Below are 27,979 nucleotides of genomic sequence, written 5' to 3' on the forward strand. Positions count from 1 at the left end.
TAGAAATTGAAACAAAAAAAATGAGACTATTAGAGAAATACTCCCCACAGAGATTGATGGCATCTCCTACAGAGAAATGACACTTATATGCAGGATATTCTTGCATAACCTTCTAGCTTTTAGCAAAATAGTTAATCAGATTTAAAATGTTTTGTCCTATTGAGAGCAGTATATGAGAATATTGTGATTCTCTGTAGGTAAAATCATGACCAGCAATTTCTTGCTGAATATCATCTTGCTAGTATTAAGTTTCAATCAAAAAGGTGGCTGCCTAAATAAGACTTTCACTAACCTACAATTTGCTCCTCAAAATTTTTTCCTGAGACACTTGTCTCCAGTGTCGCCAAAACTTTCTGACTCACATCAGCTATTTCTTCCATGTTGCCGAGGAGAAATTCCACATCAACACCAGCAGGAGCTTTCTAGTGGGAGAGAAGACAAATTGTTGACACTAGTTTAAAAAAGATATATCTATGACATCAGAGAAAATTAATTCTCAGAAATGTTATAAAGATAAAAACTAAAAAATGTTAGTGTTTCATGAACTTATTCTATTTGTTTGGATCCTTATGTGTCCATATTATATTTAAATAACAAGTTTTGATTGCTTGTCTTTATCTTTTGTTATTTCAAGATTTGAACCTCACTCTTGGTTTTTGTTTTTTTTTACTTTTTTGAAATATTCATTATATTTAGTAAAACCCTAGATCTAGGTAACTATATTTGGCATCAGGTTAATATTGATACTATATTATCAAATAGACAACTTAAGAGAATGGTTGCCAATAGGTCATTCAAAACAGAAAAATGTTACTGCATCTTTATTTAGGTCTACCAAGCTACTTAAAAAGTGGTCTAGAAAGTGGTGAATCACCTGGCCATCCATAAAAGTTTCCAGACACAACTGAAGACTCAACAAATAATCTTTTTCTGTCTCAATGATCTCCTCAATAACTTTCCCTCTCTGCTCTCTCCTCCTCTCTTTAAGCTCTATGGCCCTCTTCCTCTCTTCTTCTCTCTTTCTTTCTTCTTCCTCTGCTTGCTGAGCTGCATGCTGAGCTGCCAGGAGCCTGGCCTTCTCAAGTCTGGCTTCATGGGGCACCAGGAGAAATAAATTCTCTGGAAACAAAGGGTTAGTTTCAAGTTACAAAACAGACTTCAAGAATGGGTCTAACTTAGAAATGTGATTCTGATAAGCTCTTTTCTTACCAAATAAATACAAACATCTATAAGTATTTGTAATGCCTAACATGTTAATGAATTTCTATATAAAAGTATTTCAATAGAATGTTCATTACAATATCACCAATAACCAAATGCCAAGGCTGAACATGTGAATCCCAGGCATTACATAAAGCATGCAAAAAATAGTCGTAACATTCAAAAGTGAAATTAATAGGCCTACAATTAAAACGCAAAATTTACATTTAAATCAAATGCTTTATCTTTTTTTTTCCAAGCTTTGAACTTTTCACTCTAAATATTTTAAATCTAAATGTCATGTTTTGTTAAAAATGTTTGGGTTTTTTTTAATAGAAAAGAATAATTTGTTATAATTATTTTTTTTTGCTAGCAGTAAATCCAAAGAGTTGATTAGCATTAGCTAAGATGTATATTTATTTGGAAAGAGCATTAGCTCAGATATATATTATGTGCTGAGATGGCATGCAAAAATAAGCAGTAATATTGTAGAATTTTCATGAATTTTTAAACAAGACAATGACAGCTAAAAGGTTTGAACCTACAATGAGCAGTATCTCGTTCTTCTTTTAATTGACACTTACACTACCAAGTGAAACAACAACCTGATGCTTTGTTTTGACTTTCCTGTCAATTCCCAAAATGTGTTAATGATGGACTATGTCAAATCACCTTTCAAATGTTTTTCCTCTTCTTTCAAGCCAGACAAAGTGCTCTCCACAAAGTCCAAGTCGTCCTGACTGGCCTGTTCACCTGCTGGCACAACATTGGGAAGCTGGAGCTTTTGAAGTATGTCTTTGCGTGTCTCTTCATATTTCTAGTAAACAGAAATGTTATAGCAGCATGTACAGTGGGGACTGAGTTGGACACATGTTCAAGCTTCATGAACTAAACAGAAATGTAATAGCAGCATGTACAGTGGGGACTGAGTTGGACACATGTTCAAGCTTCATGAACTAAACAGAAAGTTTATTCTGTAAAACTAAATTAATCTTTTGGCTTTTTAATTAGGTCTAATAGAATTGAAATCAGAAGTAGTAGACATTATACAATGATATAAAGTAGAATTAAGGTACATAAGATATTTGATCAGATAGAACATGTGTACAACAATGATATTTTCTTTTCTAAGAAGTTGAAGTAGTACAACCATTTCATTAGAGACCCAAGAAAACAGTCAGTATTACTCTACTGTAGAGAAGATACATCTCAATCAAACCTAAACACAAAGATTGACAAGTTCAACTGGTTTCTCAATTATTCTCTCTGCCATTTTTTTTTCGTTTTCCTTTTTTTTTTCTCCTTTTCACAAAATTTATTACGTTCTCTCATTCCTTCTCCCTTTCTTAGTGCTCTTTCACCTCTAACTCTCTACTTCAAACTTCTCTCTCTCATTCTCTCTCCTCTCTTTCCTTCCCTCTACCTCTATGACTCTGTCCTCCTCTCTCCCTCTAATATCCTCTCCATTCTCTTTCCTTCTCTGACTCTTTTTTTCTTCCGTTTTTGTTTTGTCTGTTTCATTGTACTCTCCTTGAGTTTCTAGACAAATATTGAAGCTATTTTATTTTATCCATAGAGACAATTCTACTCTGGCAGTTGATATGCAACATTGTAATTGATTTGGCACAAAAGTTCTGACGATAATTAAAAAACTTAATTTTTACTAATAATTTGTTTCACTTATATGTATATAAACATCTCAATTTCTCTCCCCCCCCCCTTTTCCGAAGTTTTAATAAAGAGTTTTCATGAATACATAAAGCAAACTATAAAAAGTCAGACCCCTACTTGAGATGACATAATAACAGACTTCAACCCCCTCCCACACACACACAAACTAAAGGCAAGGTGTGTTGAAATGGCACAGGATGACATCCATCTATTAGATTTGAAATTGTATTAATTTTGTGTTTCTCTCATTGTTTCTTGTATATGTTGGAGAACATCATGATGTTAGTGAGGTAACAATGGGTTAGACAACAAACTGACATCACACACACATCTCATGGACAAAAATAGTTAGGGTTCTTCACCTTCACGAAATACATCTGGACACATACACACATACAATACATAGATATGTAACATTCTTTGAAAGACACAATAAAATGAACAAATAATGTGTCTAAAAATATTTAACGCCAAAATGCCCCACGACTAAACAGCGCTGAAACTACCACTATGCCAAAATGGCTAAGCCAAAACTTCTTGCTTCACTTGCAGTTAAGTTGTTTTTATAAAGTGTATTTGAAATTGTTTCACAATATTATCACGCACAAACTATTATATAATAATGCATTTCAATACAAAAGTAAACCTTTTTTATCAGCTTAGGTAAAGGTCACACACACACAAGTTCAGATTACACTTCTGACTACCAGGCACTAATGTCAGAAACTAAATCAAAGAGTTAGCAATAGAATATGACATCTTGATCTTGCTAAACACAGGCAGATTATTAGAAGAAAGTCAATGCAACCTCAGCCCCAAGTTCTACTAAATAGCATACATAGACAAAAAAATGTTGACAGTTGAAACATGGACAAGAAATTGGTGTCAGAAGTGTTCAAACAATCAGGAACACAAAACTTCAAGCATGACTGGAATGAGGAAGATAAACCATTTTAAAATTTGTGTATGTAAATTCTGGGCATTTCCGATTCCATTCTTAAGTTATGTGGAAACTTTTGTCCCCACTGTTTCTATGTGTCCGTTTATTTAGTTTTGATGAGCTAGGGACAGAATACTTGGAACTATACATTCAAATTGATTTAAGAGTCCTCAGAAAAGGGGAACAACCTTCACATTGTGAGCTGCCAAGCAGACATGTACATAGGCCAAGTTTTAGGAGCAATGTGTATAAACTAAACATATCTATGGAGAATAACTTTGACAACATAAAATAATTTTTTTTAAATGTTCACAACTACATCTAATTAAAATGAAAACCTAATAAAACATAAAATGATTCAAAGAAATAGATCTCACTAAACCTGGTGAAATAGTTTCCATCTTCCATTAGGACTCAAGATAATCTACACTAAAACACACACACACACACACTTGCTTATGTTTTCCTGAAGATCTAATTTAAGTTTCAACACAAACTTGTTACTTTCTCTTGACATATCAATTTTGTGAAGTGTTACTTGGGCATTGAAGCTCTATTTTAAATGGGACTCTACACTTGTAAGGGGTGGCATGAAACATAGACCTACTAGCACTTCATATTTTGTTTCCTATTATTACATTGAGCTCCCAACTAACAAAAGTACTGGTTTGTTTCCTTCGTTGTTGTTTTTTTCTGAAAGTAGATCTACTCTTGAAGGTGAGATGGGGGGAGCCAGCCATTGGTAGAGCTGAGTCACGTGCTCCCATCTAAACATTAACTGAATAGGTCAATGACAGTCCCAATACAGTTTAATCTAACAGGGCTGTAGTATAAGTCTGTGTGTACCTAGTCTGTATTTTTAGACCTCCTATGATTCCCAATTGTTTAGGATCACCAGCTGATATGTCATTACGTCATGTCCTGCACCTAGCAGATGACCCACCCACCCGTGACAATGTTAAGTGACTGTACCTAAAGAGTGTACCGTAGACTGCTATGTCCCATGTTGTTATGACGTGTTCACACACACACACACATGTGACGACACACACACACACGTGACGACATAGAAAACGTGCTTAGAACATTTTCAACGTATCTAAATCTATCAATGTCGTCATGCTCCAGGATCCTATTCCAAGTCGAGATTACACAAGAAAGCACAAGAAGAACTGGTTGCACTGAAGCCACAAGTCACGGTTCAATAAAAGGATAGTTCTCACAAAGCGTTGGACGTTATCTGTTAAATGTTGTTTGTGTATCATGCCCGAAAGCCTGCACTAAGTTACCATAGGACAGGTCCATTATATATTCATGATTGACATTTTGTGTCAATGTTTGAACCAGATGGAAAGACGTTAACCTTTGACCCCCATTTCTGTTGATAATTTTGCATTTCTTTGTCCTTTACAATTTGTATTGTACTTTCCATAATTAGTTTTCGCTACGTTGTGTTGATTAGCTGGCATTTAGTCATGGAAACAAACAAACTCTCTAGCCTCATAGGAAACAGACAAGAGTATTGAAGGGACATTCAGGGGACATGTTCACTGCGTGCCATGTATAGATACATATTGGGGAGTATCACTCGGGCAAGTAACTTTACTTACAATATTTAGGAGGGAAATGTCCATGTAATATATATATATATATATATATATATATATATACCGAAGAAAACCCCTTCCTCTTCCAAAAAAAAACCCCCCAGACATATAACATGGATCAAAGTCGCCCTTAGAATGTGTTGATCAATGCTTGGTATAAATCATAGTAAATATAAATATGAATTAGTCATCAAGTAAAAAAAAAAAAAACGACCCCATTCTAAAGGATGCACCCATATAGAGAGCGACTAAGCAAGGAAGCGTGCAAATAGCGTACATCTGAGACAATACATGCAATGCCTGCGACTTGGCAGGGTAAAGTGATGGGTACAACTCACGTTGGTGGAGATTCTCATCCTTAACTGCCAGTAGCGGTGTGTGTGTGTGTGTGCAATGAGAGGAGTTTTCTAATGTTATTATAATAATTATATTTATTATTTCAATATTCGGTATTTGTACTTGTCAATCTCAATTGTAAGCTTCGTACTCTTGTAGAGTTCCAGCCAATTCTACGTACGTCCAGAATACAATTCTACCAACATTGTCTTACAGTGATCATTCCATAAAGGGGTTATGTTTATTTCCATGGAAAAAAAAAAAAAAAAAAAAAAAAAAAAAAAAAAAAAATTGTAAAAGGAAAAAACCAAATAATAATTATAGTAATAATACTAATTGTAATAGTAATAATACCACTGACTGTACCCAAAGCATGAATGTTTCCCACGTCCTCTAAAACATTACGACTCAAATCAAGAGAAAATATTTCTTTCAAAACTTATTTATAATTCATTATAGACTGAATGATAAAGACCCCCGCCACTTCCCCCCAAAAAATCGATCTCTTATTTCTGATATCAATATGATCGATATGGTAATCGAACTCGCGTTTTGAGCTTCTCACATACTTGGTCTTATTCAGACCAGAACTCTCCACCAACAAATGTTATAGTGCAAACACAAATCAAAAGATATAACCTTTCACCAACAAAAAAAATAATTCTAAAGCGCAACAAGTTAAAGCCTTACTGAAACCACAGCATGGGTAGCAAAATATAAAACAAGCTCTTCTAAAGGTATCCATGACTTGGCTGTATTCACCAGAATCAGTACATCATCCTGCTAGTGGAACATCCTGAAGGAAATCTGTGCTGCAATGGGGGGATGATGTCTTCCGGGGACATATATCTTCTATGGAACAACTTGTACAGAATCCTCATACCACGTGTGAAGTAATGCTGCAGGATGTCCTTACAACCATGAATGTTTGCTCAATCAAAGGAAAACACAGAACTAGAGTCCTGCCAGAAACCAACTCTCAACCACGTGACACTTCACTAAGAAGACGAACATGTGTACATTTCATTAGTTGATCATGAGAACTGCTGGCATCCAAAGTCCAGAAAAGAACTAAACAGAATGTAGAAGTTGATGAAATACTCGAGTAGATTATTCAAGTTGGTGATTGGGTTTCGAGAATTAGAAAGTACCGGTCATAAAAGTGACGTCGAGACAAGAGTGTCCTGAATGAAGCGTCTTATTATTGAAACATCAATGTTGTGGACCAAATATTCCTATCTCTCATGACTAATAAACCACGTAGGTAGATCTAGTCATGAATAGTCATCACCGGAAACAATTGTAAGGACTAATTCTCAGAGTTCTCGACAAGTCAGAGACATTGTTGAAAGCTTGAGGTAGACTTGTACACAGTTAAGAGACATTGTTGAAAGCTTGACTTATAAAATACACAGTTCACAGAGATTACTGACAGCAAGAACGTTTCAATATTTCTCCGCAACTATTGAAATACTAAGTGATAAATGTGTGTGTGTGTGTGTGTTATACACGCGTGTTGTTCGCAGTTACATCCCAACTGTGTGACTTATCTTCGCCATGTCACAGAACCGCCAGACGATGGACAGGGTGCGCTTTTCGCCTTTACAACCCGGGACATTAGCGCGAGGCAGATGACTGGGCATTAATTATGCAAACTGAAACAGCTGGTGCGCTAAACTCGAGTTTACAGAAGAGCACCACAGGAGAAACACGCACATAACACGCGGGCGTGACACTCACACAACATGTACAGCTAGACAACAGGTGAGAGGATAAGGGAGGGCGCTGTTTACGCCCTTATCCCCAACATACAACCGGTAGACTATGGAGCCTCTTCTTGTATTTTTGTTCAACATTGAACTGAAAATGTCTGAGGGCGGCTGGGCGCTACCCACAGACATTTCAAACTATACATAATACATTATGTGCAGTTTTCATTTCAAGGAAAGCTACAATGCTTGTTTGTAACTTTGTCCATAGGACAGAACGGTTAATCTATGGCATTGCCAAAGTAGAATGGACCTCATTCACCAAGCGTAAACAAACAACATTTATCCACGTGGTGCTCTATCTCTTCTATATAATTTACGATCTCATGTTTAATTCATGATGGTTGTCACGTGACAGTTTGTTTCGTTGTTTTCTCAATAAGATCACGTGACTAAATGTTGTTTGTTTACGATTGGTGAATGAGGTCCATTACTTAATCCTTAGGCGTGCCAATCAAATAGTGGTTGCACTATAATCTACTATTTGTATGTTGTCGGAACTGAGAGTTGGTCAGTATATTGTCTGGACTGAATGGTGATCAATATATTGTCTGGGTTGAGTGTTGGTCAGTACAGTATCTGGGCTGAGTGGTGGTATATTCTGGACTGGATGGTCGGGGGATACATTCCAGTCCTCATCGTGTTACCCTCGAGGAAACGTTTGCTAGAAGTGACAAACAGGCTGAGATGGAAACATTTTCTCCAGTGGGCACCCGTTCTACCCAACAGGTATAGAGGAGGATGAAAGAAAGGCTCAACCGTCACGTGGTGCTTCGCGAGGGCCATATGATGTGCTGATTGCCCTCTCACTGTTGGTGGCGGTACAGTATAGGAATAAGTGTCTCACCACAATGGATGTGACTAAATGGTCATCTAGCTGATGGGAGGGGTGGGGCAGAGGGATCAGTGAAGAGCCATCTCTCACTCCGGGCCTGTGGGCTAAATCCTTCCCTTCAATGAAAGGGTTATTAATGGGCCTTAACTGAGGTCTGAGAGGTGGTCAGTCTGTTGTTTATGGCTCATGGTGTAACTTTAAGGAATGTTTGAGTTGGAGAGATTTATTTTTTGCAAACAAAAGATAGTGTTACTGAACTCACGGAAAGTGGACGTATGGGTTTTGAAGAGGAGGGTTGTTGGTCTGTTGATCGGTGACATGTTCTAGTCTCAAGATTAACCATGAACACATTTTTTTCTATTCCTAATAATAGCTCACATTTACTTCTTTGTTCAAATATGGGAGGTGGAAGGTGGTCAGGAGTTTCGAAAGTCAAACACTAAAGTAAAAACATGATTAAAAATAGAGTTTTTGTTATTACACAAACTCATAGGCGACCCCGACTGACGACACATAAGAAATATTCCGAATGACGTCTAAGAAGAAACAACTTTTCCCTACGTCACACGGTTTAGTTATAATTAAAAATGAAAGTTGACGAGGTTTAATCGACATTGAAGAATGAGTTCTTGTAGCATTTATTTAATAAAATCATTCCAAATGAAGTCAAAGAAAAAAAGTTTGAACTATGTCACACGCCAAGTTAGACTAAAAATGTCTTTTTAAATATAAGTCAGTTAAGTTAGACTAAAAATGTCTTTTTAAACATAAGTCAGTTGATTTTTTATAGCACAGCGATGACGCCAAAGGAAAAAAATCCTCTACGTAACAAAATGTATCAATACGAGAGAGTTGACGAGGGTTACTAGACATAGGTGCACAAGTTATTATAGCATTTCATTTAAAGAATTTTTTTCAGAATGACGTCAAAGGAAAAAAACTACTACACTACTTCACTCGGCATAGTTTGACTAACAAAATTTCTTTATCAACACGAGAGAGTTGACGAGAGTTAGTAGACACTGGCGCACCTAAGTCGTATATGTTTTAATTAAAAGAATTCATTCCTAATGGCATCAAAGGAAAAAACTTTTCATTACGTCACACGGACTAGTTTGACTAACGAAATGTCTTTATTAACACAAGAGAGTTGACAAGGGTTACTAGACATTGGTGCACCGCGTTCTCATAGCATAACAATTATTTATAGTTAAAAAATGTTCAGAAAATATTCGGAACAATCGATATTCGATAAGTTTTTGCGACGTTTTAGCAAGAAAATTAATTGTTTTATATATTGGAAGAGCAATGTCATATAGAGTTAGTCTAATTTTCATTTAAAAAATTGGAAAATCTTTCTTTGTGAATTGGCAAAAAGTGAAAGTAATATAGGTCGATTTCTTTCTCAAAACAAAATCCGGAATATTCTTTTTCCGAAAAAAAAAAGATTTTGTAATGTTTCAGCCAAACAAATTAATGTAAAATAAGTCAAAAGAGTGATTTTTAACAATCGCTTGTAGTAAATGTCTTTCTCCTTTTAAAATCCTATACAAACTATTGTAGATTTTTTTTAATAAAAATTTTACATGCATTTGTTTTAAGTTGAAAATCCGGAACAATTTGATATAGTTAATCAAACTATAGTGAAGTATTGTCTGAGAAAAATGAAGTGTAATACAAGTCATTTGACGTAATTTTTTATAAAACAATATCCGGCAACACTTTATGAAATATCAAATGCAAGTACGTCAGTATAGAGATTTTAAATGTTACAGTAAGACTTGGATATTTATTAACTAATTAACGTGATTCATTCTCTCATTACACTCTCATTTAAGGAAATTTTTTAACTCGCATTTTTGCTTAAAATGTCATGGGATAATTAAGAATTTATCATGTTCGATATTCTTTGCAGCGTCCACAATGATCAGTTCACCTATTTCGTGATTCGCATTACTTCGAGAAAACAAGCTGACATTGGAAATAAGTGTAGTTGTATTGACATATATATTTAATGTATTTGTTTAAAAATAATAATAATAATAACGCTCCCTTCATTAATCCAGTTTTATGTTTTGTGTGCATTTTGTTTTTAATGACCAAATAGCAGCAGGCCTATCCCTTGTCTTGTGGTCTAGCAAAGGGCCACACCTGCCATGCGTCTCACAGTTTGCCATGTGTCTTATCAAATGTACTGCATCATTGTAGCCGATGCATGACTACACACACACACAAATATTGGGTAAAGGGCCTTAGTGGATGCATGTGGGTAAGACAATGACTACACACACACACAAAAATATTGGGTAAAGGGCCTTAGTGGATGCATGTGGGTAAGACAATGACTAGCTAATCTGCTCCAATGAAATGGGCTACAAGTACTTCAAGTAAAACGTCAAGTTAACATTGGGAAATAGTTCATCAGACTCTTAGTTCACATTCCGAAGTTCAGGGGCGGACTGGCTGGAGGGTACCCAAATGGGCCGGTAGGATCACCAAAAGGCCGCATGGATGCCACTATGGCACATATCAAATTGTTATTTTTTTCTTTTAAAAAAGGCACTCTAAGTGTCGTGTTTAAAAAATTATTTCACAGATTCTACAGTGTAATACTATTTTCATCTAAAATTGTCTGTAATAACATAATTTAATAACTTTTCATCCGTAGATAGTGGCACTAGTAGGCTTCATCTTTTTAGAAACATAAGGCTTATATTTCTCACGGTTCTTAGCGCTCTCTCTTCAAATATCCTAAAAATCTAACAGATGAAAAGACTCCTAAAATTACCAGAATTCTCCTAAAATTTTGCCTACTCTCCTAAAATTTTTACCCAATATTTTTGTTTAATTATAATTGTGCTTATTTCTATAAAGATTTAGAGTTCACTATATGCTTGCATATCAATACATTATCAAACTTAACATTTTGAGGACAGGTAGACCTAGAATTGGATGCCCATCATAGAATATAGAATTTGTGGGCCGGATTGTATAGGAATGCCTGGGACGATTGTGAGACACCCCCCCCCTTACCTATGTTCTTCAAGGCCGTTTAAGTTCAATTATTAATTGTATAATACTAATAATAATACAAATTGTTATCATTATAATCACACAAAAAAGAAGCCTATTTCGCCGAGAACTCGCAAAACAAGCAAAACAAATGCGCGACGTTTGTGTGGGACTACATTGGGAAAGATCCTTTCTGTCTAGCCCAGAGGTGAATGGAGAGCGTTACAATGCGGGCAGTTCCATTCAAGAATGTTGGGGGGGGGGGGGGGGGGGGGAAAGCTGGAGGCGGGGGTTTGCAATTCAAACTAAACAACATTTGGCAACTTTTGAATGCAGCAAAGCACGAAGAGAAACACACACACACACAATGTTTTTCTAGCGCATCGTTTAAATACCACAATTTTCACTTGCTACTTATCTTGATGGTGCATACATTTATGAAAACAAGATAACGAGAGTAATTTATGTTTTCGCATAAACTCGCAGGTGCTCCTGTAGGATGGAGGGTAACCACGGACATAAGGGTATGGCAGGTTTTGGTTAAACCACGGACATAAGGGTATGGCAGGTTTTGGTTGAACCACGGACATAAGGGTATGGCAGGTTTTGGTTGAACCACGGACAACATAAGGGTATGGCAGGTTTTGGTTGAACCACGGACAACATAAGGGTATGGCAGGTTTTGGTTGAACCACGGACAACATAATGGTATGGCAGGTTTTGGTTGAACCACGGACAACATAAGGGTATGGCAGGTTTTGGTTGAACCACGGACATCAGGGGGAAATTAGATAACAATGCTTTCGTTTTATTTCTTTTTTTGGCTTAAAATATGTCAATAGTGACTTGTTCTAGGAATAATTGTTAATATAAGGAACTACGTAGACTTTTTGGCCGTCAAAAATGTTTTTGCATTGATTAGAGGCCATTTAAAACACGCTACAGACATTTCATTAAAAAATAACAACTAATTGCAATTTTCAGGCACTCCAGGTCATCGATAAACTAAGTTTTAGACTATACCCGGTATTCGTGAGTACGTATTGCTCAGAGCACTGCCCACGACAGCAGACGCTAGTGAACTACCTTTTGGAACTAGAAGACTCTACATATCAAAGTACTTTAGTTGGGTCTTTTTTTTTTAAGTAATAAACTTTCCAGTTGGAATTTAACTTCAACTATTGACTTGACGAGCTGAACGATCTAGTTCAGTTGGTGTAAAGTGTAAATGAATAGGCGAACCCAAAATTGTACTGAGAACAGAAAGAAGAAAGAAAATTTCCGAACCACTTAACCGAAAAGGCGTATTCCAGCTTCACCCTAATAATGTGCCAGTTACATTCAGGAATCCAAAATGACCTAAACACTCTCAACTGATGCTAAAGAATAAGCAAAACGCCAGACTTCGAGTTAAGTCAATTCTTTCCTAAAGCCATTAGTGTGTAATGGTTCTAACGTGACACATAGCAAAGAATTCGAAGCTATTGTAATCTAGAGCAAATACAATGCTAGAGAAGCACAGTACAGAGGCTGATGTGTTATCGGACACGATTAGTAGAAAAAACTACGTACACAAATCGACGCAAACAAATAGACGGTTTGACGGATGGACTGGCGGAGAGACAGGTGGGCGAATGGGCAAAAAGGAGTGGAGGGATGGATGGACGGAAGGAAAGACTTAGCTATAAAAGGTAGGCTATGTGTATGTCCTAGTGACTACCAGAACGCTCTATCACGAGTGAGCAAGGCTATGTTAAGGCAGAGACAGATTCAAACGGGAAAGGTAACAGCTCAAATGGACAGGCCACGTGGGTAGAATTCAACTCAATCATTCTCTAGTATATCGAGCAAACTTTTGAGTTCCTCTGCACTGTGGAGTAAGACTAAAGTGTTCCGGTTAATTCACAAGCCATAGGCCTACGCGTGCTCAAGTTTCTAATCATTTGAACTCCTGCCAACATACAATGATAACAAATCTCTTCCCTACAAAACAATGTCAACCGACTGACTTCATTGCATAAAAGTAAACCCTCGAAGCGGCCAAAAGTGACATTGTTTTGAGCTGCTGTGATATCAACAAGATGTGCTATTACTATAAAACATCTGTTTAATGTAGGTCACTCTACGACTAAAAACTGCTGACCTGTTCTAGTATCTAATGAACAAAGATCTAGGTGTTTTGTTTGCACGCTTATCTAGACACACACTGTACACAAGTGCATGCGTGTACAACTGAGGGCCACAACAGTTACGTTGTCATATGCGTTGTTACCTTTTTTTTTCTTTTACAAAGCTTATATCAAGTCAGTTTGTCTGTCTGTCCGTCTGATAAAAATTTGGAACACGTTATTTCTGAAGCTGAAACAATTAGTTATTGTCCCTAACAAAACATGAATCCATTAGAATATGAAGCAATTAGTCAATGAACTAGTGGTAAAACAAAACATTTTGTTTCATATATATAGAGAAAGAAATAACTTCTTCACCCTTCACATGTGTTGTTTTATTTCGGCATTGATTTGCATACTATATACTACGAAAGTCTTGTCTATGTGCATCGTCAAGTCAGCTCATTCTTCTGTCCCTGCCAGACCAACTATGTCGTCCGCAAAGCGCAAGTTAGTCATTTTTCTTCCTCCAATGCTTACAGAACCTTCATAACCCTCGAGTGCATCTACATTATTGAAAAATATAGTTGTAAGTGTGAAGTTCTTCCCTGATATAAACTTTTTTTTAAAAATATAGTTTGTTTATATTGTTCTTGTAAATATTTCCGAATAAGGTAACGAAAAAAAAAACATAATAAAGAGGGAAGGGAGATGTAATTACATAAACTATACTTTGAGTATGTTATTTCATGGCCTGTGATGTCTCACCTTTTCAGCGTGAATAACAAAAAAAAACTATGAACTACAAACTATCAACAAACACAACCCTAGCTCCGTCCAGAGACAAAAAGTGTTGACGAAATTATTGTATTTTTCTTAAAGCCGACTTACGCTAGGATACCGCAGGATATGGAGATATACAACTGTTGTTAATATTACATTGTTAATATTCAGGTGTATTCAATTAAAGGAATGTCATGAAGATATGGTTCAATGTGAGCCTGGCCTAACAGTTGTTATTGAATGATTATCTAATTGATGGGTTTGTAAATTGTCATACATTTGTGTATGATGGAACATATTACGTTAAGTCATAAGGAAAAATGCGTATTAAATGTTGTTTACAAATATATTTGACTTGTATACATACTAAATGTTTTCTTCCTCTTTAAATTAAACATTTTCTTTAAAATATTAGTGGCTTGTACAATAAAAAAGCATTGAATTTATTAATACAAACATTGTGTAGGCCCTATAACATTTTACAAAAGAACAAAACCGTTTGCATAAACATGTATACAAATATAAAAGATATTTACCTCGCGTATTAATATAGTCCCTGCTGTTTTGTTTGCTATTCAAAGTGAATACTTGTAAAAAATGGTACTTATCGCTCTGACTAATGTAAGAACATCAAACAGAAACAAACTTACCAAAGGTCTTCCTATAGAAGAGAGGCCTACACCAAACAAGTTGTGCGAATGTTCTTCCCCACTGAATGCCATGCGTTCACTCCTCGGAATCATTGAAATGTTTGTCACGTAATCCTAGAGCAGAGTTCTATCTAAAATGTGAAGTATATTGTCTCCAGTTTCTTATCTCCACCTATCAAAGCACAACGGAGTTCAATGCATTTCTTGTCCTCTGCTACTGCTAGGGGAGACTATTCTATCCATTTTGGATTTGCAATTTACTAGATCTTGTGACGATTCCATTGTGTGAAGAACTAACAGACCTAGGCCTAGTTATGTAGATTGTATTTTTTATCAACACTATTTAAAGACTCTTTCAATAAATAAAGTTTGGTAAAGCGGTCAAAGTTAAAAAAGGAAATGAAATCGATTAATTGAAAGAACTCAAAAAGCAAATCTATTTTACGATTGAAGAAACAGTTCTAGATTTCCATTAATATGACAAGAGAAACACTTAAAACAGTACACGCATTTTACAAAGGATTTGACAAAGGGTGCCCATACTTTGCATACACCTTGGACGTTAGTGCGGAGCGGAGACATATCTATGGAGGTGATTCACTTTAACAATAATATATGAGGAGAATATGAGAATCAAAGTCCAAAGACAGTTTCACGTGAATGTGATAAGTACCAACTGATTGGTTGTTGAGAAACTTAACAGTTAGATGTCAGTCATAGAATAGTTTTCAAATAAGAATAAGGTTTTAAACATAAAATATACTAAGCCTGTCAGTGTCAGTCCTAGGATCACAAGTGTAACCAATGTATGTGTACCTGTGTAGAAGTGTGTGGACATGCAGTGACTAGGTATAGTCCTAGTTATGTGACGATGACAAACACTATTCAACACGCGTATCGTCCCAAACAAACCACCAGCAATAACTAGCAACTAGCTCCCTGTTGCAGTTAGCAGGTCAGTATTGTTAGCGTGGTAGACGTTTCACGCAAACTCACAGGCATGAACTATTTCAATTTGAACTTTTTTTGTGTTGGTCGACTAGAACAAACATAAACGACTAAGTCCTTGCTGCAACTGTCATCCAACCGTTCGCTGTCTCCAAACAAGTTCTACCCTATCATTTCACTGTCATCCAACCGTTCGCTGTCTCCAAACAAGTTCTACCCTATCATTTCACTGTCATCCAACCGTTCGCTGTCTCCAAACAAGTTCTACCCTATCATTTCACTGTCATCCAACCGTTCGCTGTCTCCAAACAAGTTCTACCCTATCATTTCACTGTCATCCAACCGTTCGCTGTCTCCAAACAAGTTCTACCCTATCATTTCACTGTCATCCAACCGTTCGCTGTCTCCAAACAAGTTCTACCCTATCATTTCACTGTCATCCAACCGTTCGCTGTCTCCAAACAAGTTCTACCCTATCATTTCACTGTCATCCAACCGTTCGCTGTCTCCAAACAAGTTCTACCCTATGTCAGTTTTTGTCCTCGTTTTAATCTATCCTCCAAACCATCACTCACACACAATCAGACTTGACTTAAATCAAGTCACATCAAAACTGGGTTTAAACTTCTAAGTGTAGTCTATTAGTCCAAAGTATACTAACATTTGGGTCGAGTTCTTCTAGAAGTACCACTACTACAGACTTTCGTTTAAGTCAGAATAGTCCATCTTGTAGAAAATAACATATCTACCACTTTGTAAAGGCTGCCAGCTCTAAAAATAGAATATTTGTAGAAAATAACATATCTACCACTTTGTAAAGGCTGCCAGCTCTAGAAATAGAATATTGGGAGAAAATAAAGCAGCAACAACGCTGGAGGTAACTCAAAACTGAACAGCGAGTACAGTTAACGTTTTTTAAATTAATGTGTTTAGTTATAGTGTTTAGTTTAGAGGGGAGACAACTGCTTTAAATTATAGAACAGTCAGAGTTGATGTCCCTTGTTGCACACAATTTTAACAGTTATCCTGGTATAGAAAAGGAAAATGGCGGGGTCTTAGTGTATGCGGTCTCTTGCAGCGAGTCTGACCCACCCATCAGACAGAACAGTGTACATTGTTCTCATTCAGGCCGGTGAGAGGGAGCTCTTGTTCACTTTTGCTGGCCTAGAGTTCCAAGAGCTGATTGCTCAACTCTACCTGACAGTTTAAGAAGAAGAAGAAGAAGAAGAAAAAAAAAACATTTCTTTTTTCCTTACTTTTGTAGTTACTTTGTCAATACTTATAAAAAGAAAACTTTTTTTTTTCTTTTGGAAATGGTTGGTTGAAGCCATGTGATTATATAACCAAAATTAGCTATGTTAAAATAAAGACACTATACATAAGAACATGTTAATGGAGAACCCACACTCTTACCCAACAAAGAAAAATAGATGTATGTTGTAGGTAACACAGTAAAAATGTTTGATTCTGTAATTCAGTTTGAAGTGTAAATGTCTTTTTCTAAAAAGTTGTTTAAATATGTTTGGTTTATTGTTATATATATACTTGGTTATTTTATATATGGTTGTTTAGTTATTATTTTATATGTATGCTTGTTGTTTTTTTATAATATGCTTGGTTTGTTGTTATTTTATTTATGTTTTTTGTATATGCTTGTTTTGTTATTGTTTTCTATATGCTTGGTTTTTTTTGTTGTATGCATGCTTGGTTTGATAAAAGAACCAAATGGTCAATAAATGAAACTTGAAAAATAATGAGCAAATAAATAGGAACTGAATGTGGACAATGCTTAAACTCAAACCAGAAAAATGGAATTGAAACTGAGTCAATTGGGAACGTAGCAACACAAAAAGGTAACTAGCTACTGGACAATTACTTTGTGTCCACATAATTTTATTGTCACATTAATGAATGAGAAATATGGCGATGTACTACAAAAGATATTTCTAAACTAACTTTGGAGGAAAAAAGGACTGACATAAATAAATGATACAATGGTTTTTTTTCTGCTGTTTCCCTTTGTATGATAAAAAACCTTCTTACACTATCAAAGTAGAGCAATGACAAGGATAAGAACAAGCTTCTGACACCGAACTATCAGTAATGAGTTCTGTGACCAGTGTTCCTAAGGAGGTTACAGAGTGTGTTGAAAGAGAATTGAGATACCTTTATGTCTTTCTGATTTTCCTCCAGCTTAGACTTGATATCCATTACTAGTTCAGGACTAAATGATCCTATAGAATCTGTTGGATCCAAACAGCACATAGAAATTAGAAAAGAAAAATAAGGAAAATGGAATGAGAACATATGAAATTCTTATTTAAAAGTCAATTAGTTCATTCAGAAGATGCATTATCCAAATATAGAAAAACAAAAGTAAAGTTTCCTTTTCAGGCCCTGTGATCTAGAGGGCAGATAATGTTTCTGTTTCTTTAGCTAATGGTTAACAAGCAGGGTCAGCACAATGTCCAACCGCCTTTACTTTCACCAACTAAAGTTAGGTACCCATCTGTGTTGACTCAGGAGTGCCCTAAAAATCTCAAAATTCATAATCCTAGTCTTCACTGAGATTTCAACCCAGGAACCAAGGCTCAGAAGCCAAACACTTAACCACTCAACCAACACAAACCCATGATCAAATAAAGCATTAAAAATAAATTAACAAAAATAAGTTTTTAAGAAACATGGTTATCTGAAGGGAAGAACTTTTTTTTAAACCATCTATCAATACTGTAAGTTTAATTTCCCTTTTTGGTATCAAAAATAAGTAAATACCACTAGTTAATAATTAATTGGTTCATTTCTTATTGATTCATGTTTTTTTAAGCACAGTGTATAATTGTGTAAAGTTTTAACTTGTTCTGAGAATGGGAAGTTGGAGAAATAACATGTACAAAAATTGTACTAGACAGTGAGTTGATATAAAAGCTTTCTAAAAAAATGGTCTATTTGTTTATTAAATATAGCATCAAAAGAAATGGTCTTTTTATTTATTATGGTTAAATTGTACAAAAATCTATAATGCATTTTTTAAAATTCCAGAGAATCAAAGTAATAAAATAATTCCACTCACCCACATCCCCAGGACTAAATGACATCAGGTCTCCAGGGCAGAGTGAGGCAGGGGGGGAAGGAAAGGAAGCTGGCCGGGGTGGAGCTCTGCGCGGTGGCTGAATGTGAGGTTTACTCTCTAGTTTAATGTCCTGATTTGAATTAGCAGAGCTACCAGGAAGTGAAGGTGCTTTTGGAGCAGGTCGTTTTGGTATTATTTTTGGTAGTATTTCCACCTTGGTAGGTATAAGTAGAGTTTTGCCTGGAGCTGGTGCTATCCTAGGCCCTGTAGGACGAGGAGGTGGTGCCTTAAATTTTATAGGATAGTCAAAACCATCTGAGCTTGTTGTTGCACTTTGAGGTCTAGGAGGAGCAGCTCTTGGAGGAGGTCTTCTAGGGGCTGGGGGCTTGTCCAACTTTACATCCACTAAATTACCCTCATCTATTTCTATCTGAAATCCTTTATTCACAAAGGAAGTTTTTTCCTCAGATGGTGATGACTTGGATTTGTTAAATATTTCCTGTTCAGCTATTGATGCTGACCGCCTCCTGTTATCTGGAGCAGTTATTGGGCTACTTCTTGCAAAAAAACTTTGGGAATTAGAAGTATATCCAATATCTTTCATTTTTTTTAAAGGTTCTATGTTTCTTATTGACGGTGGAGATGGTCTGTCAGGAGCTGAACTCTGCTCTGAAACTGACTCAGATATATTTGTCAGGCCTGACTGAATCTGTGTGCTTTTAATATTGTCTGGAGTTGTTGCTCTTTTGATCTCTGCTTTTTGTACACCAACATCAATCAATGGAGATGTTGGACTTACTGGCACTGAACTACTACTATGATTTGACTCAGGCTTCAGAGCTTTTACACTCAACAAAGGCTTAGGGGGAAGAGATGGTTTGTTAATTAGGGAAGGTTTTGGCTTTAGGATGGGCTTCACTCTAGGTGTAATTGAAATAGCTGGAGGTAATGATTTCATCTGCACTGGCAATGGATTATCATTAAATGTTACTTTGGATGGCAAATCTGCTTTAGATTCTGATTTTGTTTTAACTTCATGATTTGACATGTCTAGACCTACACCATTTTCAATAGGGTGAATTGAGCTGCATGCACTATTGGATATGACTGGAACAACTGGGAAGGTTTCTTTTCTAGAAACTGAAAGTGGCCAAGGTCCAATGATATCCACATGGTTTCTAGGTACCATCCCCCTCAGACCAGTGTCAGTTTTTATCTCCAGCCAATTCTGATCAACATGTCGTAGTACTTCCACTGTGTCTCCTTCAGACACAGTGACATCCTGACTGACCTCTGCAATAAAGGTGTGCACAACAAGACCAATTTCATGGCTTTCTGATACATCATTGACCAATGGCTGGTCTGTTCTTCTATCATGACCAGTTGTTAGTTTCTGCAATGTTGCATTCTCTTTTTGTGTATCATTACTACAGTTTGTGTCTTGAATAAAAGGGCTTACATCATTACTTCTGTCTGTAGATGTTTTATTACAAGCATAAGGACAATCCACAATGATCTCAATAAAGTTGGTAGGGAATATTCCCCTTTTTCCATCAATTTCTCCCTCTGTCCAGTCATCATCCACATGTTGTATCAAGGTGACCAGCTGAGACTCACAAATTGACAGCTCATTTGGGAGCTGCGCACTAAAGGGGTACAGAACTCTCCCATAAGCTGTAATCTCTGCATCATGGGATCTTGTGTTTTCACTGTTGTAGGAATCATTGCTAAAAGTTCTGGATTCAACATAATCAGTTCTCTTGTGGTAGTCATCTACATGGGAATTATAAAGGTTAGGATCAGATGATTGGTTATCTTCATTGTTGGAATTATCATCACCCACAGAATCTAAAAACTCAATGCAAACAGAGGAGACTAAACCTTCCTTATTGTGGCACCTGCCGTAAAACCAGTCATTGTCAATCGCGTCAGTCAACTCAATGACATCTCCTCGCTGGAAAGCCAGCTCACCATCAAGTTGTGGTTTGATGTCCACCAGTGCTCGAGCAAAGACTGTTTTCTTCAGGCTGAGGAGGTCATTGATAGCTGTACTCACGCTGCCACCATCAAAACTTTCTCCCCCAGAAGAGATAAGACTGTTGGAGCGGGCACTTACTGACCTGGACCTTAGCCCACACTCCACTAAAAGTTCTGTGACAAATGTCAGTGGAAATATTCCTTTTAAAGGGCCATTCTTTCCTTTCCACCAAGTTTCATTAATAGGTTTCAAACCTAAAATAATGTCACCTGCAAAAATTAAATTCATTTTTTTATATTAAATATAGTTGATAAGTTAAAAATAAAATCTAAATATTTGCTCACAAAAAAAATGAGAAAGCTGAAAAATTACATCCAAAATTGTTTCAACTTTCAAAAACATTTTTAAATCCCTCGATAATATTTAGTTTATATTTTATTGTCGCAAGTTGCAACATGAAAATAAGCTATATCTATAACATTTCTTTAAAAAAAAAAATCAAAGATTAAAATTACATTAATTTTATCTTTTATTGATCATAAATTTGTAAGCTTAAGAAAACAAGTTAATAGTACTGACGTGCCCACCTTTAACAAAATCTAGATCATCAACCTGCCCTGAAGGGAAATCTTCAATTGCCAAGAATAGTTTCTGCCCAGTCAGTATTGAAGGTAAAACTAAAAGTTCAACAAAAGCTGCTGGGAAATTTCCATTTTGATTCTTATCCCCCACCAGGTAGCCAGTGAACCAGTTTTTATCCACAACATCTGTCACAAAAACTACATCTCCTAGTTTGAGTGATAAGTCTGTGGATGCTTCCCCTTCAAATTCATAGATGACCTTAACATAGTCACCTACAGATATGGTCATCTGCAAGTATAACAAATAATCATTAATATTATAACTTTTGAAATATATGCTGAAAAAATAAAGAATTGTTAGGTTCCTTTGTTATATATCTAGGAAGATAGATACAACTCAAAATATATAACCCTTATGATAGGCTTTATAATGTGCAATATATTTGCAAAGCACAAATTCCAGTATCGAGACCTAATTCCTTTTTTTGTGAGCTACATACATTAAAACAAAATTGAAAAAGCTTGGTTTTTTAATTTAATATGTTGATTCATCTTTCAAAAACATTCAGAAAAAGTAATTTAAAAATTATTTGCTGAATTTTTAACTGTCATTTTCACTAAGATGAGAAGATCATTTAGTTTAAGAAAATTGAAAATCATTATAACTCTGAGGGCTATCTTTGCAAAGATCACAAAATTATTTTGAAAAACAGTTTTAGAAAGAAAATTTAAAAGCAAATTATGAATAATTTATTAAGAATTATTCATTTCAACAAAATAGTTTGATCGAAATCAGCATGACATTTGGACAGAAACAGATAAGTTTTGTATTAATTTTTTTTTTTTTTTTAGCTAATTATGTAAACAAAGAGATTTTGTTTAAAGAAGATCTCACACTAGACTAAGAAAAATACATTTCAGCAGACTGTAACCTTATCAACACAAAAGAAACAGATAATTGCAAAAAACAACTAAGCTACCGCATGTTCAACTAAACTACAGCATGTTTACGGACAGCTGAAGTCACCAATTACTTTTTAGTTCCCTGACCTTTGTCTGCAGAGTGTGACAAGAAGCTTTATAGAGAGTTCTGACTGCGTTGTCATTAGGGTTCGTAAGAACAGAGCGATAGTAGTTTTGTGCTTATTCTATTAACAGTTCTTAAATTGTGAACAATCCCTTTAGCCAAGATTCGAACAGCTAAAATCAAACAATCAATTTGGCTATCTTGTCAGTTCAAGAGCCTTTAGGGTGATGACATACAAAAGTTTACAGCGAGCCTCGAGCAAGCATTGACATCATCAACGGTCCAGTCAGCAAATATATGTGGGCGAGAAGTAGCAAATACTGTCAAAACCCCGGTAGAAATTTTAGCTTATAAATATGTCCACTAATGAAAGATACACTGCATTCCCAAACTACTTTGTTGTACTCAGAATATTTTTAACAATATCCATGACTGTGGTATCTAGTGAAAGAAGCTTCTCAAGCTTCAAGCTACTCAAGAATTACTTGAGGTCAACTATTCAGGAAGATACATTAAACAATTTTCCGATTCTTGCTGTTGAACATGTAACTATGTAGGAAACAGAATTTCGATGATATACTGTGTGACTTCAGTACACGCAAGCCTGGTAAAGTTAATTAGAAGACTGTGATTTTCTAAAGAATGAATAAAATGTAAGGACACATTTTTTTTAATTTTCTACTAAAAATTTAAATTTTCACTTATTATCATTATCCCTACCCAGACTGGGACCCGCGCAATCTGTTTCACAAAGTGCCCTGCCATTGTTAGGGACACCCTGTCTCTTACCACCATTACCATAGAAACACACATATATACTCCATAACAAATGGGTTGCTGGCATGGGCGTAGCCAGGATTTTTTTTCGGGGAGGGTTTCCGCAACTCTTATTTTGCGTAATTCATTTTGTGTGAGAACATGTCCCGCAAAACCTCATGCGACGCTCTGTCACAACCTTACTAAGGATTCGACTCCCAGTTTGGCATATGATTTCTTTGATTTAGACCCGATCTCTATGACTGACTCCTAAAATCTGTCTTAGCCATCTTTGTTGAGACACATTTAATGATTTTCAATTTCGGCAGAAAACTTTAAACTTTATAAATGGAGCCCAAGCCACTGGTAGAAATTTGTAAACTTTCTTGACTACGCTCTTGGAATTACATGCCTGTATTTCGCTTTAGATTTTATATCGAAAAGGAAAGTTTTTTCGTCAAATCATCTGTTGAGGGGTTTTAAACTAAGAAATCTCGAGTTTTTTTTGTTTTGTTTTTAATTCAAAACCCCATTTAGGTACGATCTTTGAATTTGGTGACTGTAGTTTGCTTTAAAATAATATTGAAGAGAGAGGTTTTCAACTCTAAACGCTCTGTAGGGAATTTTAAACTCAAAACCATCTGGAGGGGTTTTAAACTTTAAAGAAAAAGCCATCTGGAGGAGGGGGATTTAAACTCAAAACCCATTTGGCTACGCTCATAGATTTTATAGTGTGTAATTTGCTTTTTTTTATATTGAAGAGGTACTTTTTAGCTGGAGGGGGGGGGGTGTTAAACTCAAAATCCATTTGGCTACGCTCATAGAATTTTGAGTATGTAATTTGCTTTTTTTATATTGAAGATGGGGTTTATCGTAAATTTTGGAGGGGGTTTTAAAATCAAAATCTTCCTCAACTGTGCTGTTGGAATTTGAGGATTGTTGTTTGCGTTTTTTTGTTTTTTTTTTATAGAAGAGGGGGATTTAACTGCAAAAACCTCTGGTAGGGGGTTTAAAATTCAAAACCCCCTGCAGGGGGTTTTAAACTCAAAGCCTCCTGGTAGAGGGATTTGTATCTCAAAACCCCCTGATAGGGTTTTTTTAAATCTCAAAACCCCCTGGTAGGGGGATTTAAACTCAAAACCCCCTGGTAGAGGGTTTTTAACTCAAAACTGCCTCGACTGTGCTGTGGTAGGTGATGATTTAGTATTAAAATCTCACCTAAAATAAACAAAATGAAAGCAAAAATTAGACACTTAATTCCGTTCCCCCCCCCAGGGGTGGGGGGGGGGGATTTCATTTTGGGGGGGGGGGGTTTGAACCCCAAGAACCCCACCCTGGCTACGCCCATGGTTGCTGGTTTGTTCTTTGCCACAGTTCCCTTTAAGATCTTGTCTGGCCAGCTGATAAGAATCTTCCTGAGGCAGGTATTGATAAATACCTGATGTTTTTTTTTTATGGCAATTATGGTGATGGTGTTTCTCCAGGTCTTTGTTCCAGATTAATCCAGATGTTACTTCAAAACTGACATAAAGTAGCAATAAAGCAGTTCCGGTAAAAACATTAAAATAAAGGAGTTATATTGATAATAAGTGGTTTTTCTGGATAGCCTTAGAGTACAAAACGTCACTGTCTGTTGTGTTGACGCTGGGTCGCTGTTTTACTCTATTCTAGATTTTAACTAGATCTAGATCTAGTCAATCTAGAATCTGGGGCTAGGGCAGGGTATTAGTTAGGGTATTACATTAGGTAGTCGTAGACTAATTACTAAATTTATTAGTTTACGACTGACCCGAAACGCTAATAATAAATAATCAACCAGATTTTTATTATTTATTTTAATATTTCTCTTTAACTTTAATGACTATAGACACTATAGTATAAAATTACCAACTTTAACTATTACTAGATCATCTAGTGATCTAGTAGTAACTAGATCTATTAGACTCTAGTTACTGTAGTCTAGTACTGTAACTAAGACGTCTAATCTAAGATGAGATGTGACTAGAGACTATTTACTAGAATATTTCATTTCGGTTTTTAAATTACCTTGAATTACAAATGATTTTCCGATTAACCAGCTCATTTAAAAGCGCAAACCATAGATCTATATATCTAGATTTAGATCTAATCATGACAGTTTACTAAGATCAAGAACTTAAGTCTAGTAGATCTAAAATTCTAAATGTATTGTTTTCTCTTTTGTTGTGTTATGCTACCCCATTTCCTGCGACGCCATATTTTTTTTATATTCACTGACCTGTAGAAATTATATAGTTTTTTTTTAAACCTCATAATAAACCTGTAAACATCTTGGGAACCGTTACCTGCAACGGGCTCCTCCGATTTGATTGTTACGCAATTATGTTTAATTTATAAAACTGTGTCCATACTTTCTCACCTAGATCTATATATAGATATCTCTCTTTCTCTACCTTTACCCACCTGATCAGCCTGTTGGTGTGCCCCCCCCCCCCGGCCCCCCGTTTTCTCACGGTCGATCGATGTTTTCTTGTTGGACATTTCAAAGAAAGTCCCAAAACCAGTTCTTCAAACATGAGACAATATTTTTCCAGCCTTTCCAAAAGATGAAGCGAAAAATGTAATAATAATTAAAGCCTATTTACCCACTTCACTCACTTAGACTTAGTAGTATACGCCCTACCTAAGGCTAACAGCCCCCGACTGCAGCCAATTGGTTGATGGGCGGGAATATAACTTTTGTTTTTGCTTTTTAAAAGCGCTTTTATTGGGGTTTTTTTTTTGGTCTTTTTTAAAATTTATTTCCAATGAAACAGTCCGCATCATAAGCCTCACTCACACATAAGCCTACTTTGAGCAGTGGATTATTTACCTTCATCTATCCCTTGGGGCACCACACATGATCTGTCGACTGTCTTCCTCCGTTGTTATGTCTTTTGTCTAAAGTAGAATCTCTTCCAGTGACATACCTGTCCACTCATTGGTGTGTTACCATCGTTTTCTTTGTCTGCTTCTTTCCCTGAAGGAAGGTTTTCGCGAGTCCCGAGGACCTTGTAATATGGCAATAAAGTTTTAGTTTGCGTTTGTTTGTTTGTTTTTTACATTGGTCAGCAGGCCATCGTGGGGCCAAATTGCCGTTTTGATTCTGTTCCACATCTCTTCAGTTGTGATGCGGTTTCTGTAAGTGATATCTAGGATCCTTCTATACTCTATAGCATCTCAATTTCATTGCTAGGATCCTCTTCTATAGTTTTGTAACTTGCGTCTTTTTTATCCATATCGAAATTGGTCTTACAATTTGTGCATTACACCAAACAAAACACGATAACTATAGAAAAACAAAATAAGCATTCATACCAGACTCACTCATAATTTACATGTGAAAAGTTTACATCAGATAGTTGAATTTTATTGAATGATATAATTGCCAAGGGGACAAAAGAGTTATTGTGTCTGCTATCGGTGTTTTGTATCTCTTTAGTAATGGTAATTTTGAGAGTATAGATTATACTAGCATTAGACACCGGCTACTTCGTTGATTTTTTCCCAAGGCTATTTCTTGTTTTATATGGCCGGAATACCCCCTTCTTTTTTTTTTTTTTTTTTTTTTTAAATTTTAATAAACGGCAACATTTGAGCGATCCCACTAACCTACGTTTTAGCCCGTGAATTAGTGTGTATGTTGCAATGAAATTAAACGTCCCCCTCTCTTTCCTTCGTCATCATCTCTCTCTCTCTCTCTCTCTCTCTCTCTGAAACCCCCTTTTTGTTCTTTTTACCCTGCGTGTCATTATGTTCTCTGACATGGACTTTAGACATTATTACAAATAAGAAATGTCTTTTTTTAGCGGCCTCCGAAAGGGGAAAAGACGCTATTAGTTTTGTGTGAAATGTCTGTCCGTCCCGTTTAGATCTCATAAACTAGAAAAGATAGTGAAAATCCGAAATCATAATATTTTAGTCGATTCAAAGTTCTGATGCAACGGCTACTTTTTTCTTTTCTAAAATCGAAAAATCTTATTTTTTAAATCACTTATGCAAGCAGTTTTTTTTTTAAAAAAACACCACTTTTACAACTATTCACTATTAATAGAAACAAACACGGAAGGCTCTTTAGTAGGGGAAGCAAATATGTACCTTATTTTTAACACATTTATGCAAATGGTATTAGATTTTTTGTTAAAAAATATTTTTTTTTTTACTTTTTGTATTGCTATGTTATGTAAGTTCTGTCCTGGTAACTACTACATTTACCAAAAAAATACTGTTAACTTTTTTTTAAAGAGAAAAAATGTATTTAGTATGCATATAAGTTGGATATAATTTAAAAAAAACAATAAATAAGTAGGTTTTCAAATTATCGCGTAAATAATAATTATACACAATAGCCATTGAAGGCTTAACTCGTGGAATATTTTTTTTTCGAGGATTTGAATAAGAGAGTGACCCTTTAGAGATCAATTAGATGAATTACATATTAATTATAAGACATTAGTTAGGCCAGGTTTGCATTAACTTCAAATCTACTTTCACCTATCCTTTGGTCTGCTGGACCGCTGGGGCACCACACAAGATCTGTCAACCTTCTTTCTCCATTCTTCTCTGTCATTTGTCTTTGATAGAATTTAATTCTGATGTTCTTTCTGAAAATATTGATACCTGCATTTTACCTGCCTGGGTGGATCACTTCGGGGACCGATTTTGAGTTTGTGTTATCACACAAACT

The 27,979-nt window shown here is 35.9% G+C and overlaps 1 protein-coding gene across 1 annotated transcript in view; it reads right to left on the reverse strand.

Moving 5' to 3' along the window:
• LOC106067125 (dynamin-binding protein-like) overlaps nt 1-25,521 on the reverse strand; it is a 49,886-nt gene extending 24,365 nt beyond the window's left edge. Inside the window, exons 1-7 of the mRNA XM_013226260.2 lie at nt 25,321-25,521; nt 21,498-21,780; nt 18,933-21,179; nt 18,026-18,102; nt 1,873-2,017; nt 875-1,119; nt 293-422 (exon numbers count right to left, since the gene is read on the reverse strand). Of these exons, the coding sequence (XP_013081714.2) occupies nt 293-422; nt 875-1,119; nt 1,873-2,017; nt 18,026-18,102; nt 18,933-21,179; nt 21,498-21,780 (3,127 nt within the window). The 5' untranslated portion in view covers nt 25,321-25,521. The remainder of the gene's footprint in view (nt 1-292; nt 423-874; nt 1,120-1,872; nt 2,018-18,025; nt 18,103-18,932; nt 21,180-21,497; nt 21,781-25,320) is intronic.
• Nucleotides 25,522-27,979: the final 2,458 nt, after the last annotated feature.

Source organism: Biomphalaria glabrata, chromosome 10, assembly GCF_947242115.1.
Source record: "Biomphalaria glabrata chromosome 10, xgBioGlab47.1, whole genome shotgun sequence".
Lineage (NCBI taxonomy): Eukaryota > Metazoa > Mollusca > Gastropoda > Planorbidae > Biomphalaria > Biomphalaria glabrata.